We start from the raw sequence: 16,021 nt of genomic DNA, 5'->3' as shown, positions 1-16,021 counted from the left end.
AATACAAATGATAACAGCGTTGCACACCAAAGCCTTTTTCTGTCCTGAACATGCAAATAAGGCAAATACCCCAAAAATATCTTGTCATTTCATTTGGTGTTAAGAGGGTCAAAAAAAGGTTCAAACTGCATCGTAACACACACATACACACTCAGTGACGCACATCCATCAGAGCCACCTGCCATAAAATTTGGGTGGGAAAATATATTCTACCCAGATGACGCGGTAAAAGAATCATTTCACACTTGAGTGATCCTCTACAATTCCTTTTTTTGTGTGTGTGTGCGGGCGCGCATTCCATCCTGCAAGTCTATTAATGTGCCAGTGGTATATTGTGTGCCGCATGTGCCTTCAGAGACCGTTTCCCAGACATTTCCATATGATGAGCCCAGAGGCCATCTTGACAGTAAAAGAGAACACAGAATCCAAGGCAGGTTGATGCGTGGCAGTCTTGCATGACCTTGCCGTGTGATTTGTCAAACAAGCCTTTCTGTGATGAAGGACCAATGAACATATTGTTTGCAAATTCATAGGAAAACAAAGCCACGTCATGTACGTACGTATAGGTGGTGCAGAAAGACGTACTCTCCAGTGTTTTCAAACTTACATGTTTCTGAAAAATCTGTGCAGGTCTCTATGGCTGTGAGGCTGACAAGTCATCCCCATGCTCGTAATAATAAATGCAAATTACAATCAGAACAGCCTGGAGAGGATAATTGCTCAATTATGTCTCCTCTGTGTGTGTGTGTGTGTGTGTGTGAGATTGTGTGTGTGTGGTACAGAAAGGGAAAAACAGGAGTGGGTTGGCCACAATGTTGCTTACATCACATTCAGGCTACATAACAGAACAAAGTGAGATGTTACAAGTATCGATCTATTGTTGGACAATGTTCCTAATTTCCAGTATGAATGGCAAGTGAGGCTAATTAAAGTCTATGATGTAACTACTATTCACAAATCAATATAAACAAGCTCGCAAATTAGGTTGGGATGACAAAAGTGAGGAACAAAGTGTTGTTCTTTTGTGACCCAAACGCTATTAGTGAAAAATATGAAGAGACCATAAAAGAAAATCTCATTTTCCTCTCCCGCACACTTCAAACAGAGACGAATAAAAACTGTTCAAATATTTGAAAATGAAATATTGAAAACCAGATTAAATCAAATATTTAAAAATAAAAATGATTTAAAAAAACAAATGTTGATAAAAATTGCTAACAAAATCTCTTTTTTAAAAGTGAAAACAATTTGAAATGAACATATGAATTCGATGGACAATTTGTCTTGGCGGACCACCTAAAATGATGCGGTGGGCCGTATCTGGCCCCCGGCCGGGCCTTGACTTTGACACGTCATTTAGTGTCTCATTCATACAATCTCTGATTGTCAATTGAATCCAGGCTGGCTGAAATGTGCATCACTTAAAGGGTTACTGTCAAGCACATCATTAACTGTCATGATTTATGGCTACTTGCAGTTCCAATGCGGTTGACAGGAAGATATTAGCCACCGGACTCGTTGTAAACATTCCGTTTGGCTGTTTTTTAGTCCCCTTTCACTCTCTACCACGCAACTCAAAAAATAGCCGGCCGGCGCGAGTCCATTTGTCTTCTTCTCAGCACATTCCTCATTTCCTCACTCATCATCAGTGAATTTCTTCATTCTTCAAGTGTCCTCTCGCCAGCCGTGCCCCCGCCCTCGGATCATCCTTCTTAGATGCTTTTTCATTTCATTTCTTCAATTCATCCCATCCATCTGCCTCAAGATCTTTGCTTGCAGCTGGCTTTTTCTTGCTGCTTTTTATGCCTCCATCTTCTCAGCTAGCCCTCCCCCAAGAGAAGAGAACATTTAGAGAAGGATTTTGCGATTGGTCATTAGGCCCATTAGTTGAGTAATTAGTATATAGAATTATCCCATTACCTTCAAATTGTACAGGAGCATACAATAGATTCACTATTATAGTATGTTCGTCTAAATCAAACATCTATATGAATTCAATTCACATATAAGTCGCTCCTCAGTATAAGTCGCCCCCCCCACCCAAACTATGGGGAAAAAAACGCAACTTGTAGTCGGAAAAATACGGTACAAACTATTTTTAGCGCAGATTCTTTATGGATCCATTTGGGCCCTAAATAAGCTTTATTTTCTTCTTTTCAAATACATTGGATTATAACAGCCATTACAAGGCAAGCTTCCGGTGTGTCACATGGTGCTTAGGGAGCAAATGATCAAGATTTATTCCCCAGGTGCACGGCTTTGATTATGATAGCGTAACACAAGATGCCATAAAGAAAAGACTGTCAGCTGAATGAAGAACACAGTGTGGCGACACGCTCGCCATTATGTCATCAATCAAAGCCGTCAAGCAGGTAGCCAGCCATCCATCAAAGAAGCTGGCAGCCAGCGCCTGACACTTTCTCCCTCATCTCTGACTTGATGTCCAATGTTGTCTTCTGGCTTGGTCATCTGAATTGGTGTGATTGCCCCTTTGCCATTTCGTCTCTTTTTCCTGGGCGGTCCGGCCCGCAAGTCACCCCCTTGAAAACGTGAGAAGTGATAAGAGGTGAGGAATAAAGCAAACATGTTGGCTGGCAATGACGCCTTTTAATATTTCACCGGCGAGAAGAAAGGAGTGCATACATCATTGTGACAGAGGCCGAATGGAGAGAGACATCCATCCCTCTGTTATCTCCACACACACATGCACTGTCAGAGATTTATAGTACAGGAATTTAATCGTGGCCTCACACGCACTCTCTCCCACTCTCTTTTTGTATAGCATCAATCTCTCTTTCTCTGTGTGGCTTCATTTCCTCATACCTTCCATTTCACAAATAGGCCAGCATCTTTTTGTGTCCTTTCAAGACAGCTCCTGCTGTTTCTTTTTGCTTGCTTAATTAAAAGTACAATAACAGATATGGAGTAAGTCAAAGTCTTATGCAAGGGGTTAATTAGTATGCCAGACTACTATTCAAAACGGTAAAAGACAATTTATGTTGTCACATGCGTACTGTATATAAATAGTGTCATGCCCCTAGCAAAGAAGTCGCTGACAACCATACAAGACTCTAATGGGAAGTTGTTAAACTTTAAGCACAAACCATTTAACTGTGATTTATGGAGACACTTGGTCAGGCTCAGGTTTAGCTTGATAAAGCAGTAGGGATGTAACAATTGATCCAAAATCCATTTAAACTGCTTCGAATATGCATCATCTTTGGGGTTTGAGTGAATCTGTTTTGGACAATGTCCACAGAAAGTTTTCAATCATTTATATTAATGTGAGTTTATCACAGCCGGTTTGTGAACTTAAAAAAAAAAAAGGATTAATGCAAGAAATGATGCATCTGCACGCACTCTGCAGGATGAGTGGAACAGCCTAAAGCCACACAACAAACCATTGGGAATCCACTTACGAAGAAGACCATGTACGGACAAGTCTACCGCAGGCCTACACGATAAACATGGCAGAAATGGCGAAGCAGGCGAAAACCATGGCATCCAATGAGCCATCCCGATGCCGCCAACATTTTCAAAAAATGTTGTATTCCATTTACCTCAACGTCCGTACGACACAAAACTGAAGGAAAGGTGCAACATATTAGAAATCGCAACCGTAGCTAAATGTCGACCACTCTGGCTGTGTCGATGAAATGACATTTCTTTTTTGATACAGACTTTGTGTACAGAAAACGCTGCTGAAGGACAAGATACAAGATCATATAAATTGACTTGTAGTTCCTCGAGTGTCTTCGACTGAATGGATTGTGTCAATCCAAATTCTCATTCCATCTCTACATAAACTACATCTGAGATGAGCAGAGGTTGATTCAAGGTCACTGAAGATGTCCGCCAATTCAGGATGTGATAAAACATAAATGGAGAGAATTTGCCCCATCATTATTTTTGTTTCAACGTAATGCTCCGAATTCTGTGGGTGTTTGCGTACTTCGATATTCGTGTGTGTGTGTGTGCGTGCGTGCGTGCGTGCGTGCGTGCGTGCGTGCGTGCGTGCGTGTGCGCGTGTGTGTATGTCAGTAACACCTGAGATTGATTAGCTGGAAAATAAGGACGATTCCTTTCTGCTTCTCGTGCACCTGAAGAACACATTTTGTATGCGGGAGGGGTTTGCAGTCTCCTTCATACACACACACACATGCACACGCACACGCACATGCACACACACACACACACACACACACACACACACACACACTCTCTTGCCCTTCAACGCAGCCCTATAATTTGCCAGATGCTGTGAATTGCCAGTTACTATGGCAACTAGATAGAGGAGAGTTTTTCGCTTTGCTCAATTTTGGCATATGGCTGCAGAGACACACATGGACACAAAACACACACACTGAACCAGTGAACGTTTTGCTGGTCTCGAGCTGCAGTCAATGGTTGTTCACTTATGTTGGCAAGGGAAACCATCAGCGGTCACTTGAAATGGTTCGAAAGTGCAGGTGGTCATTTATAAACGCGTACACACACAGGCGGAATAATCAGAATCATTACAACGGTATAATGATATAAGCAGATTCAGTGAAAAGAGATGTCTGTGTTTTTTATATTTGAGCTAAACTGACATGAACAATCTTTGACAAGCTCAGTCTAACGTAACACACACACACAGATTGATGCGCAGCACATCGAGCATATCATTTTGGAATTTAATGCGCCGCGCTGGGGTCTTGCCTCATTAGAGGTGTGGCATTTCAAAAAATACAAAAACATGCTGAAATGCTGGATGAAATTCTGCTATTTCAACATAACAAAATCACAAGTCATCACCTACACTAAAACGTGCTGTTGAGCCAAGAAGAGAGGATTAACAAGGACACACGGGCACACACGCACACACACACACACACGGTGGTTCATCTGGTTGGGCCTGATAAGAGTTTTGGCCCACAGGGAAATCGGGTTCAAGTAAAACACAATGGCAGGCAATGTGGAATAAGGGCAGGGGAGGAATTTATTTTGGGGTGGGGGCTGAGAATTAAAAGTTGAGTGGTGTGTGTGTGTGTGTGCCCGCGTGTGTGTGCTGCAGGCAGGTTTGGGGAAATGGTAGTCAATCAGTAAACAGCATGTTCACACACACACACATTCCATATTATAATTGAAAATGAACATAATTTGTTATCTTCTTTAGATATGATTGAACGTAGCTAAATGATGAACAAAACACAATGTTGTGTTTGAAACAACACCTGATGGATAATTCGCATACTGTGATGCGCAATTTGAAGATTGCATACTGCTATTTTGCAGAAAGAGCAATGTTGGGCTTGTCCTTGGTTTGCCCTTCAGGAAGCTGAAAGCAAGGGACTCGCCTGAAAAGTACGTGGGTGTCTTACGTACATCTGACGTGACGACTATCAAGCGGTCTACGTCAGCCGACGACACAAATGCTCTGGCCCCGCCCTCGTCCCTATTTGTCATCAAGCCTCAGAAAGGGGAGCGTTGACGCTCCGCTCCCTCTGCTCCGCTCCTCCATCGCCAAACACTGGCATGGAAGGAATTTACATAAATCTGCATGGCTAATGTGCTGTGCAAATTGAAGGAGTGACACTGTGACTTCCCCCTTTTTCACATGGATAATAGTGACCTCAAAGTAAAAATGTAATGGCCTGATAAATCTGTTCATTTCCTTTCATTCAGAGTGGAAAACAAACTGCATTTGTCTGTGTAACTGCCAATGAGCAAGACAAATGGATGGAAGGAGAAGTAGGAAAAAGTGGAGAGAAAAAGACAAAAATCAATTCATAAATAGAGGACGGATGGAGCCGTTAAAGCATTGGAGAGTAACGTAAAGGGCAGCGGAGAGAACACGTGTTGGGTTAATTGTTACAATAAATATTATAAATAGAGACGGAAATGGACAAAGGGTTGGAAAAAAATATTCAGGCCTATAAAATATTATAGCCAATTGACACACTGTGAAGCATTCAATGTTGATTGTAATGAGTGGAAAAATACATCACATGACCACTTCAACCAGGTTACAAATATTGCAATAATCATTTTCATCTCATTGACAGTGCACAGCTAACAAAAAACAACTTGGTTAGGGATGAAGCCAATGACATAACATGAGACCTCAAGGGCGAAAGATTAGATTTTTCACACATTATCTAGGAATCATTGTGCCTGGCTGAGCACCAACAGATGTCACTTTCCTGATTCACGCTTCCCATCCTGTCTGCCAACTTCACTAGTCCACTCACACGAGACACTCAGATGCGCTTTCTTTCACTTTAGGCAAAACAAAGCTCTTCCAACTATGACATACTGTAGTTCAGCTCAAATTTCGGCCATTTGACAGCAATAATAATAATAATAATAATAATAATAATAATAATAAATGATCTAGCCTAATGATCTAATTATTATGTACAATATTTTGAGTTTTACAAGTGAAATTGGTCTTTTAACGCCTGACATTTGATTGCCCATTAATCAAGTGTCATGTCAGACAGGAATTTCATACAATTTGACAAGACCTATTTTTCATCATTTGATATGAAAGATCATCAACATGAAAATATTCAATAATATACAGAAAATGGAGCATGCCAGCTTCTGTTGGAGTGAAGTTTATGATGTCTTACATTTTCTTCACGTAGACCATTTTCTCAGACACTCAGCAGAGTTCCTTGATTTTAAAATGTTGCTGACAGTAAAGAATCCTTGAGGGGCTGGATGCTGCATGGACAAGACCTATACTCAAAGTAACACACACACACACACACACGAGCATGTTTTTTTGTCTTTCTGAGTAAAGTAAGGATCTGCTTAAGTGCACCAGTGGTGCATGACTATGTTTTGAAATCTTATGAGAATTTATTTTTAGGATAGAATTAATTCTTTCTCACCTAGCAAAAAAAAAACACACAGTGTGTCAGTGTTTGTGTAACTGTGCCTTAGCAACGTCATGATAATCATCCAGTCCAAATACAGACAAAACTGGCAGGCAACCATTTACAGGCAGGCAGCCAATGAGAATGCAGCATGTTGCATCAACAGCAATGAGTCTAGTATGTTCTCAGAGTTGTGGAAGGGCTGAGAGGTGGGGGGGGGCAGAGTGAGCATGGTAAACAACTAGGACAGGCACACACTCAGACACACTTTAACAATTGTGGACAAGCCTTCACTTTCCATTAAGTTCATTGTTGCCCTGAGGATGGGGTAAAAATACCCCAGCGCAAAGAGGGGGGCCAACACAACATCGGTGTGTATGGCAGCAAATGAAACGAGGTGGAGAATAAGAGCAGCGACAAACATTGCACATAACTGCTGCCTAATTTATTCACGTAATCTGTTTGCCGTGTATCATTAATCTTTTGAAATGCGGATTTCCAATAGATTCTAATATTGGAAAATGTATTGTACAGTTGATTATCCAGGAGAAGGAGGAAAAAAAATCAAAGCACAAGTCGTGATGTACCCTAACTAGGACATGAGTAGGTGGTTAAACCCTTCAACATGAAAAGCCACTGGCCTGCATTCATACGCACACCCATGGCTTCCATAAGAACCATCACACTGAGCACTCTCACTTTGTACGCTTAAAGAAATAGTTCCACATTTTGGTCACACCTTAATAATCCATCTGTTAACAAGAAATCATGCACAGGTGAGATGGCTATCTTCAATTTATTGACCATCAACTCCAAAGCTCATAAATAAAGCCAGCTAACCTTACAAAACCGAGATAAACTCATCACCTTGTGGCTTGATTTTATTTCCATAGCGATCATTAGTGCGATCAAAAGAAAAAATCGTTTTTCCTTTTCAGATAGCCTCAAATCAGCCCTTAAAGATGATGTTCTACTTGCTAAAAACAACAAAATGCTCTCTTTATTTTGCTGGAAACACAGCCATATCCCCTCCTAGTCAGTTCTCAGGCTGATGTTGACAAATTGTCACATGGCCAATTTGGTGAGCACTCTCCCTACCCCTGCTTATTGTTTCAGATAAATCTGCTATATCTCCATCCATCTCTTTGTGTTTTGTCGATGTGCTATGATGCAGTCTTCTGTGCTCGTGGCACACACAATCCCATTGAAGTGCACAGTGATATACAAAGCTCCTGGTTCTCCTTTGCCATTAATAATGGTACTGATAGCGATGCTGAGGTTACTGACCCATTGCAAAACCATTCATCAAACCATACAACAAGCATATGAAATTAATAAATATGCTGTCGACAAACACCTCCTAGTCATGGAAATGGAAACTTTCCTTCCCAGGGGCTGAAAGTGGGAGGACGAATGTGATGGAAAATAGATAAGATGGAATTGTGGTATTAAAAGCGCCAATATATTCTCTGTGAAAATCTATGTAGCCAAGCATTGGACGCGCATTCTGCCAAGCAACTCATCAAAACCTACAAAGCTGGTATATGGGTGACATCATTTATAATTGGATGGATATACACCTTCTCTTCTGTGTACGTGTAGGTATAGATAAGTGTCAAATTAAGGTCACTAAATTGACCTTTTTTGTTGCTTTTTTTGTTTTAATAAGATATATTGTCTGTAGTCGGTCTATTGTAGTAGTGCGATACTGTTCTCTAGTGGTTGAAAGGTACAATTACAATCCTTGCCTCCATAGAAATTATGACATTATATTATATTATATTATATTATATTATATTATATTATATTATATTATATTATATTATATTATATTATATTATATTATATTATATTATATTATATTATATTATATTATATTATATTATGTTATGTTATATTATACTAAAAATAATAATTATTATTAGTAGTAGTAGTAGTAGTAGTACTATTATTAAAGGCTTCTTTCTTCTTTATCTTGTTTAGTATCTTCATGTTTAGTAGATTAATTTTGCATCTGCAAGTAAAAGAAGCATATTCTTGCAAACGTAGAAAAATATTGGTTTTGATTTCTAGACGTTGTCTTCGTTCGGTTGCAAGTAGGAGCGCAAGTGGGAGGAGACACTTGGCCTGTTCTACAAACATCTGCCAGTAGGTGGCAATGCGATTACTCGAGCACACAGGCAGGCGTGTCCGACGCTGGGGAGGAGACGCAGCACGCTACAAAAGCCCACAAACGCTCCAATCCGTCCATTAGCTTGTTGCTTCATGTTCAACCGAGAGTCGGAAAAGATGTCCAGTGTCAACTGGAAGCCTTTTGTTTACGGGGGACTGGCTTCCATGACGGCGGAATGTGGTGAGTGAGTGAGCGACGTGTGAGGAAGCCGCGCGGAGGCCCTGATGCGGGGCTCACCGGGTTTGGTGAGCGAGCTTTGGACAATATAACCGGAGCCGACGACACGCTCTCTTTTCCAGGTACATTCCCAATCGATCTAGCCAAGACGCGTCTCCAGGTTCAGGGTCAGGTGGGCGACAGTAAATACCGGGAGATCCGGTACCGAGGCATGTTGCACGCAATTGTCCGGATAGCAAGAGAGGAAGGGATCCGGTCACTCTATTCAGGGTACGTGCGTTTTACTTTCGTCTTCATATTTCTTCCATTTTTCTTTGTGAAATGTGTTTGCGGTAAACGTTCTCACTTCCTCTTAACGTGCACTTCCCCGAGCACCGCTTTCCTCTCCTCTGCATGCAGCTGTCAAATTGATTGTGGTCACGCGTGTTCCCTTTTTGTATCAACGAGACATTCATGCACATGTGACTTTTATAGAATAGCCCCCGCCATCCTGCGCCAGGCATCCTATGGGACCATCAAAATCGGCACATACCAGAGCTTAAAGAGATTACTTGTGGATAGGCCCGAGGGTGAGGCTGGCTTCGTCTGTCATGTACACACTTGACTTGAACATGCATGCCGTCTGGTTGAACGACTAAGAACCGCCACAGCCTGCTCCGACAATTTACTTTGTCTCTTCTCATTCAGATGAGACAATGCTGACTAACGTACTGTGCGGCATACTTGCCGGAGTCATCTCTTCATCCATCGCAAACCCCACCGATGTGCTGAAGGTAACTAAAGTCTCCAATATGCAGCAGCCGCAATCGATCATCTGTGAAGGACTTGGGCTTTGCATTTGGAGGGTCGCAGTTCAAGCCCTCTTTTTTTTGGTCCATATCTCGTGTCGCTATGTATTATATAAATGTGCCTTCGAAAATGTCCCGTGTGTGACATATTCCGCCGCTGTAACGAATGTTATCGTCCCACTGGGACCTCACGGGTGTCTTATTAATAGACTGTGGCCTCCCAAGGCTTAATTTAGTGTCCTGTAATTGATACGGGTGCATGAATGATTAGCCTACTCTCACTAAACGATCACAGAATGTCTTTAGTATGGGTTAAATGTTGATACACATAGCAACAAAGTGATCATGAGGGCGACGGGAGGCGAGTACGTAATCAGCACCAAGAAAAAGCGAGCCGAGCTGAGGCTTTCCTCTTAAGTCGGCTCGCTCAAAGCCAAAATATAATGAGAACCACCGATTACTTCTCAGATCCGCATGCAAGCCCAAGGAAGGGTGATCCAGGGAAGTATGATGGGCAACTTCATCAACATCTATCAGCAGGAAGGGACCAGGGGACTTTGGAAGGTACAACATACTTCAAATGGCTTCGTTTGGAACCATTCCTCACTTTGAGCTATTCTGTCTTTTCGTTGTCAATATTCTAGGTGTCATCTTCACTCTTGGCCTCTCTGTTTATCAGGGTGTCTCTCTCACCGCTCAGCGAGCAGCCATTGTGGTCGGAGTGGAGCTTCCTGTCTACGACATCACCAAGAAGCATCTGATCCTGTCTGGTCACATGGGCGACAACGTGTACACGCATTTCTTGTGAGTGAAAAGTTGAAATCAATCCTCCTACAAAGTATGCATCTGCCTCACTCGTTATTATTCCGAACAGGAAATTGGAAAGCGCAGCTTCTTTTTAAGGTGCACCGAGATAAAGAGCAGATGTGTCTCGTGGCTGTTGCATCAGCTTAAAGCGCTGTAAAGCTAACTTTCTGGTTTTTATTTGACGTGCTTACTTGACCCACCCCCACCCGTTGCATACGCGAGTCATTGCTTAACATTCTAGTTAGACCAGTAAATGCTGTTTTGTGATTGGGCTGTTTGGATGGTGAAAGAAGCCAATGGGAGCCGTTGATATTTACAAATGAAATAAAGCAGAGTCGTCATTGTTCTTACCATTTGACAATAGAAAATGTTTTACTATGTCGTTTTTTTTCAAAGCCAACTATTTGAACGGATTTTAATACAATTCCTTTCATTTAAAATGTTCATTTTTAAAGCAATATGTTCAGTGTTCCTCTATGTATATGTGATTTGCAACTCATGAGCTTGCACATTGTGAGATTTATCTCAATCTGTCCACTGATTGCTTGCATAATTGCTGTGTCCAATAGAAAAGTGGCTTTGTCGCCGTCTTGTGGCACATTTTGGCAATTGCAGGGAATAGTGGCAAAACATTTTATAGACTTCTTTTGCCAGTGTTATCTTTGAATTTACGACATGGCTTTGTGGCATGCAGGTCCAGTTTTGTATGTGGCCTGGCAGGGGCGTTGGCCTCCAACCCGGTAGATGTAGTCCGGACGCGGATGATGAATCAGAAAGGAGGAGCTTTGTACCAGGGAACACTCGACTGTATACTGCAGGTCAGTCTAAGCAAAAATATCAACTTTCTGTCCAAGACTTTTTTTTTTTTTTTTTTTTTTTTTTTTTGGTACACAAAGGGCCTATTTAAAGTTGTTGAATATTGGCGGGCCAGAGCAGGGTCCAACAATTGCCCATCACTAACAAGTGACGCCATAAGCATGCCAATGCCCTTCCAAGTGTACAATTGTCTGTGATTAATGGACTTTACTTTCTACTGTCCTCCGCTGCGTACCGGGTCATGCCTCCAATTCGTCCATTAATCCCTGATGATTGTACACCTTGTGGGTCATTTAACCCTGAATTCTACAAAACAAATAGGTGACTCATGCCATATAAAGACTCAGAATAATACATTTCTATTATTTGAATTTTTTGCCAAGACGTCTAAGAATTAGATTTGGAAGAAGTATAACAATATTGAACCCCGGCCAGCCGGGGTCATACCAAAGACTATTGCAATGGGACCCATTGCCTCCCTGCTTGGCACTCAGCATGAAGGGTTGGAATTGGGGGGTTAGATTTGGAAGAAGTATAACATTTTGAACCCCGGCCAGCCGGGGTCATACCAAAGACTATTGCAATGGGACCCATTGCCTCCCTGCTTGGCACTCAGCATGAAGGGTTGGAATTGGGGGGTTCGATCACCAAATGATTCCCGAGCGCGGGCGGCACCGCTGCTGCTCACTGCTCACTGCAACCGCCTGAAATTGGCCATTTTAGAGTCAAATCAATACGAGTAATAAAAGGTAGTATGTCTCTTTCGAGCCAAACTTTATTTCCCTTCAGTGCTGAGTGAAGATAAATACCTTGCAGTGATCTATAATATTTAGCTCAAACCTTTGTGACACCAATTTGCGTCTCAAAAGCACCCAGAGGAACGTTGAATAATAATGAGGAGATAACAAGCCCCTTTATGTATTAAACCTGTTTTTCCAGACGTGGCGCTCGGAGGGTTTCATGGCACTCTACAAGGGCTTCTTCCCAAACTGGCTTCGTCTGGGTCCATGGAACATCATTGTATCCTTTAAACATCTCATTAGTGCTGCACTTGCACACTGTGTATGTGATGCAATGTCTTTTGGAGATGAAGAAATTGTCTGGAAAAAGCTCTCAAAGTTCAACCTAAATCGTCTCTTCGACCAAATGTATTTTGCATTGAGACCATCTATATCTGGGATCATTTGGTCCAAAGGCCAATCTGCTCATTAACTCTACTGGAATTGCCTTTCAAGCACGTTGTGAGTTAAGGCAAGTTTGATTTGACCACGCTCATAACTCAAATGACTATTCCCTGTTGAAATAATTGAAAATGCCATTAATCTGTTCCGGCCCCGACCTACAAAAAACATATTTAATAAGGAAAAATAGCTTGTGCATCATTTTATGCTGCAATTCATTTCATTGTGCTGCTCCTTTTGGTGTGCCCGCCTTGGCCACCAGGAGGCAGTCTAATTTAGCACAACGGCACTACATCCTTTCCTTTCTATCTAACACTACACACAGAAGGGAGTCAAATGTTTTTTTGGTTGTTGTTTTTTACACTTGAAGGTTCCACTGTCTCTGGTGGTGCAAGGCGCTAATTCCCAGCCATGTGGTCGCATTTAATTCCCCGGCTGTTCACATAAACCCTGTTGGACTATCACCTCAGCACCTGATGCAAGTGAGCAAAATAGAAAGAGAAGGAAAACGTTGATCATCTCGATCAAATCCTTTGTGCAAATGTTAGTTTTGTTCAAGACCACCAAGGGTTGTGTCTGAAAGTCACTAGAAAAGAACAGACATCCCCTCTCCTCATTGAGCTCCAACCTAAACGGGAATGAGATTACACAAGCGGTGACAAAAGGGAGGCTTTGTGCTCAACTAGGAGAAAAAAAACAAAAGACTTGCCTATTTCCTTTACTCCAAGTCCAGTTCTTCCTCACATACGAGCAGCTCAAGAAGATCAACGTTTGAGCGGCGGAACCAGAGCGAGCACTACTTGAGAGACGGACGGGTTAGGGTCTCGACTGTCAGGATTGGAATGGATCCTTGATAGAAAGACCGAGGGAGTAAACGGGGCTCCACGGAGACCCTCGTTTGCCGCGGGAAAGATTTGTGAACGTGTGTGTGAGTTTGTGTGGGTTAGGGGGTATCGGGCCTGCTCCTGCTGCGACTTTTGCACGTACTTGAATCTGATATTTTAGCTCATCCAAATGCTTGGTCAAGCCAAACATTTCATTCTGACTGGATTGAGAGATTTATGTAACAGTGGCCTCTGTGTTCATTCATAATTGTACGAGGTTTGTTTTGCAGGCCTCTTCTACTTCAAAAACGAGTGCCTTCAAGTTTGCCGAAATGTTGCACAAGTTGAAGAGCAGCTGACAATCACTGCAGTCATTCCTTTCTTAAATAGAGTGTTGCAGTTTGTCAACGGAGTTCACAAATGGTCCTCTGTGTACTTGGGAGAAAAAAGTCTCAATTGAGAGCCAAAAATTGGTTTGTATGGTAATGAGTTATTTAAAAGCAACCTGAAGCACTAAGCGTCCATCTGCAGATGTGAACGAGTCGATCAGGCAGCTCAAAGGACCTTGTAAATTTTCATTTGACATCTTGGCTTGGATGATGTCATCGGCTTACTGCTTATTTGCACTACGACTGCTGCACGTGATGCTTGTTACGGTCAAATCAAACTTTCTGTGCACGATGCATCCATTGAGGGAGCGTTTTATACTTCCTGGCTCTCTGTCTAAACAGCCAAGTTACTGACTAATGCCATTGTGTATCTTTTTAGTATTGCTATCAATGTGAAATAAAATGAAAAGAAAAAGGACCAAGCCGTCGATTTGCTATGCTTTCACCACAGCGTGGCGCTGTGGAGCTACATTCATCTTCTGACCCAGATGATTGCAGCTCCTATGGAACCTTGTTCAAGCTCTCAGATGTTTCCGAGGGATTGCCCGTGTTTCTATCAAACACGCGGCATACCACAAAACATCAGCCCATGAATTATTCAGGACAGTCGAACATGTAATTGTTCTTGTTTCTCTGGGTAAATTCCCAGTTTTCTCGCTATCAGAGCTGTTTAGATGCTGACAGCTCAAGGGAGCGCTGCGGGAAACATTGCAGTGAACGATGTGTTGTTTGTGTGCCTTGCTTCTTTATTTTGAGAGAGTCACCATGGGACTTAATGTGAAAACTTCAAGTAAGCCACCACAAGTTGCACTTCTGTATTTCTTCTGGATTCCTTAGTTTGCCTCACTTAGAGGGCTTTTTTCCCTTTTCCATTTGTAGCCGTAGCAGTCCAAAAAACAAGCTCACATCTTGATTCAATCAGGGAGCAAAATAAGCACACGCCAGAAAGGCTCGAAGAAAACAATGGAACACAAGTACGGTGTCGTGGCCAGGATTTGGTCCCTTCAACATTTTGGCACTATGGCTTGGCATCAAGGCCCAGGCAGACACAGACTTGCAGAAGCTGAACAAGTTTGGCCGTGAGGGATTTCGGTAGCCGCAGACATGCTTGCATTATGGGGTATTATTTGCTGCCTGGCCCAAGGGTGGAGGGAGTTGGCGCTATTGTGTTCCAAGGATCAGAGTGAGCTTTTGTCAGAGGCATGAGGCGAACGTTCTCCTCCAACCCCTTGACACCCCTTTTTTTGTTGTTGTTGTTTTTTCAGCCGTTGCTCGCATGAAAATCCAGCACGCTCCAACACACGCAGGAATATACGGCCAAACAAATGGGGGAGTTTAGTCGACGAGACAGACTGGGTTCTGTTGCTCCATTTGGAACGACTGCAGCGTTTCAAGCTGGAAAAGATTCCTGCTCGTTATTAACGCAAATTACTATTCAACACAGCCTGCTCCTCAAACAAAACATTTCGCAGCTGACCGATGCCCAAACCTTAGGACTAAACCAGTCAATTCAAGTTTTTAAAATATTCACAATAATCACACAATGTTTTTTTTTTCTTCAAATCAATTTATACCAGGGCTGTCACTATTAAATACTTTTAGAATCAATTATTCCATCAATTAATGGATTCATTTTGACAGCTCTAATTGGTGCTATAACGTACAAGCAGAACAATTTTTTTTTTTTTTAAATAAGTGAAACCTAGGAACAACAATATCCCAATAGAAGAGGTGGTACACCAATACTGCAGATTATTCTAACATGCGTGTGCGTACATGAAAGCAATGTCATTTTGGCACATTTACACCACATGCTCCTTTAGTGCCCGAGTCAACAGTTCGTCTTGGTAAAAACAAACAAGCGGCCTACTAACTCGTGGTCGACCTACATTTACACAGAACTAGAAAAAGAGGTGGACCCCGGGGAGGCAGGATCACAAGGATGAGCCGTTAGTAATTCTGCTCCGATTGTTCTATCAAGATGGAAACGGGCCAACACA

General features: G+C 42.2%; 1 protein-coding gene across 1 annotated transcript; it reads left to right on the top strand.

Moving 5' to 3' along the window:
- The first annotated feature begins 9,019 nt into the window (after positions 1-9,019).
- On the top strand, positions 9,020-14,439 carry LOC148387916 (kidney mitochondrial carrier protein 1-like). The gene is made up of 9 exons (XM_088397224.1): positions 9,020-9,219; positions 9,339-9,486; positions 9,691-9,785; positions 9,904-9,989; positions 10,473-10,568; positions 10,684-10,808; positions 11,506-11,629; positions 12,567-12,647; positions 13,542-14,439. Exons 1-9 carry the CDS (start codon positions 9,132-9,134, stop codon positions 13,581-13,583), a joined length of 885 nt encoding a protein of 294 aa, XP_088253350.1. The 5' UTR covers positions 9,020-9,131; the 3' UTR covers positions 13,584-14,439.
- Positions 14,440-16,021: the final 1,582 nt, after the last annotated feature.

The sequence above is a fragment of the Syngnathus floridae genome, chromosome 14, assembly GCF_059516105.1.
Source record: "Syngnathus floridae isolate MCC-2025c chromosome 14, RoL_Sflo_1.0, whole genome shotgun sequence".
NCBI lineage: Eukaryota > Metazoa > Chordata > Actinopteri > Syngnathiformes > Syngnathidae > Syngnathus > Syngnathus floridae.
Note: the sequence above shows the minus strand (reverse complement) of the source record. Positions and strands in the feature narration are given on the sequence as shown.